This window comes from Penaeus vannamei, chromosome 28 (genome assembly GCF_042767895.1).
Source record: "Penaeus vannamei isolate JL-2024 chromosome 28, ASM4276789v1, whole genome shotgun sequence".
In the NCBI taxonomy this organism is placed as follows: Eukaryota; Metazoa; Arthropoda; class Malacostraca; order Decapoda; family Penaeidae; genus Penaeus; species Penaeus vannamei.
The window spans coordinates 13,911,123-13,913,622 of record NC_091576.1 but is presented as its reverse complement, the minus strand read 5'-3'; the positions used below and the strand labels follow the sequence as shown (position 1 = coordinate 13,913,622).

Sequence of the window (2,500 nt, the reverse complement as noted above, 5' to 3'; positions counted from 1 at the left end):
ATAGTATATCACTTATATATTTATCTAGTATCTGTATGTCTTCCGTTCATATATTGATGTACAAGAACGCTACATGTGGAAAGAGAGAGAAAAAAGTTTAACCTTGTTATTAATGATCCATTAATTAGACTGCCTTTTGGCCACTTGCCTGAAGGTGTCATGCTCGATCATACATTACCAATATATCAGTCTCATTTTTGAATGATCAATATGCAATCAAAATTAATGACATTAACACTCAGAGTAAGTGAAACGCGGCGGATTTATCCGTATACTTTATTTTCAGATTTAAAACTACGATCACTTCTGATCTGAACTAAACCCTACAGCGTGCTTTTGATGGCAGCTAAAGTATCTTACAAATATTTGCTCATTTTCAGCATTGGTACTATCAGCCACTGGGGAAGGGGGGGGGGCAGACACTGGAGTTTTATGAAATTAGTTAAAACCTAATTCTAAACATAGACACTAAAACAAATAAAAAAAAAAAAAATAAAAACTACCAAGAGAAGCACAGACACGCCTTGAAAAAAACTAAAAAACAAAACACACACATCAGTCACCATCAAAAATAACAAAACAAGACGAGCAACCCAAAGAAAACGGGAGCCAAACCCAATCGAAAACGGGCTAAAAAAAACGAACTCCCCCCCCCCCCACACACACACAACTTCCGAACTTCCGAACGCAACCAACTGACCTGAATGACTCGGCTGCGGTTGAGGATGTTGTGGCCGATGGGCTGGAACTTCTCCATGTCCTTCAGCACCCGCCGGACTCGGTAGTGTTCCGAATCCACGAGTCGAAACGCGGTCATGTTCACGAAGTTGTATTTGAAGTCCTCCAGGTCAAAGGTCTCGATGTCCTGAGAGGAAAAACAAAGGGGTTGGGGGTTAATGAGGGTGGTGGTGGAGGTGGTGGTGGTAGAGGTGGTGGAGGTGGGGGGTGATGGGGGTAGTAGTAGGGGTGGTGGAGGGGAGGGGTAGTGGTAGGGGTGGTGGTGGGGAGGGGGTATGGTAAGGGTGGTGGTGGTGAGGGGGTTAATGAAGGTGGTGGTGGTGGGGGAGGGAGTGGTAGAGGTGGTGGTAGTGGGGGGGTGAAGGGGTTGGTGAAGGGGGTGGTGATGGGGGTGGCGAGGGAGGTAGTGGTAGGGGTGAGGTGGGGTTGGTGGTGGGAGGGTAGTAGTAGGGGTGGTGGTAGGGAGGGGGTAGTGGTAGGGGTGGTGGGGGTAGGTGAAGTGGATTGGTGAAGGCAGTGTGGGGGGGGGGGAGGTGAGAAGGGTTGGTGAAGTGGGTAGTGGTATGGGTGGTGGTGGGGGGTGATGAGGGTTGGGTGAGGGGGTTTGGTGGTGGTGATGGCGAGGGTGGTGGTGGTGGGGGGTAGTGGTAGGGATAGTGGTGGTGGTGGGGGTTGGGTTTGACGAAGGGGATGGTGGTGGGGAGATAGCGGTAGGGGTGGTGGTGGGGGTTAATGAAGGGGGTGGTGGGGGGGGTGAGGAGGTTGATGGGGGGGTGAGGGGTGAGGGAGGTTGGTGAATGGGGCTGGGGGTGATGGTGTTTGAGTGTGGTGGTAGCGAGGGGGGGTGAGGGAGGTGGTGAAGAGGGGTTGGTGGGGGTTGGGCTAAGAGGTGGTTGTGGTGAGGGGGGTGGTGAGGGGGTTGCTGGTGGTGGGGGTGGGGGGTGCTAGTAGCGGCGGGGATGATGTTGATATGGTAATTCTGCCAATAATGGAGATACCTTTACCAGTGCCGGCAGAGATGGTAATGACTGAATCTGCTTTAAGCCAGCGATTCATAATTCAGGAATCAATTAGCTGTGATAATGTAGATCATAGTATCTTTACCCCCTTTGACCCTCGTCACGTGACCACTTCCTACTCTCGCCTACTATACGAAAAACCTTGTAGGATATTATTAATAAATGATTACCAACATCAATGAATAAATATCAATAACCCTATTATCAATAATCGATTATAATTGATATCAATGAATAAATATTAGTAACCCTTAAATTATCAAATGTTATTAACATTAATAACTTATTAATAATTATACTATCATGAATATATTATTATTGATCTCAATAAATGAATATCAATAACCTTATTATCATAAATAAAGACTACTTAATTCCTTCAGACGAAATAGAAATTGTCGGCACAAAACCGGCTTATGGAAACCCCGCTCGGCACCAGCCATTGTTACTTTCATGAATGTTAAGATAGAATAAGTATATAATCTAAGTAAAATGAGTGTTCCATTATGTTCACGATCTCCCTGTCTTTGATGTTAATTTGAAGTGATTATGAAAAAATGAATGTTTAGAATGTTATTTTCGGCAATGTCACACCCAGCGCCGTTGTGGTATTAACAGTCATCATTTCGTTAATTCCATTGTCATTATCATTACTTTTATTACATTACTTATGCTAATTACCGCCATCATCATTCTCACTGTGATACCATCACCATTATTGTTACCACCACCACCACCACCCT

General features: G+C 45.6%; 1 protein-coding gene across 3 annotated transcripts in view; it reads right to left on the bottom strand.

Moving 5' to 3' along the window:
• The window catches only part of LOC113825872 (glutamate receptor ionotropic, kainate 2), a 208,900-nt gene that overhangs the window by 68,411 nt on the left and 137,989 nt on the right, over positions 1 to 2,500 (bottom strand). For all 3 annotated transcript variants that reach the window (XM_070141842.1, XM_070141844.1, XM_070141843.1), the window contains exon 6: positions 701 to 865. In XM_070141842.1, the coding sequence (XP_069997943.1) occupies positions 701 to 865 (165 nt within the window). The remainder of the gene's footprint in view (positions 1 to 700; positions 866 to 2,500) is intronic.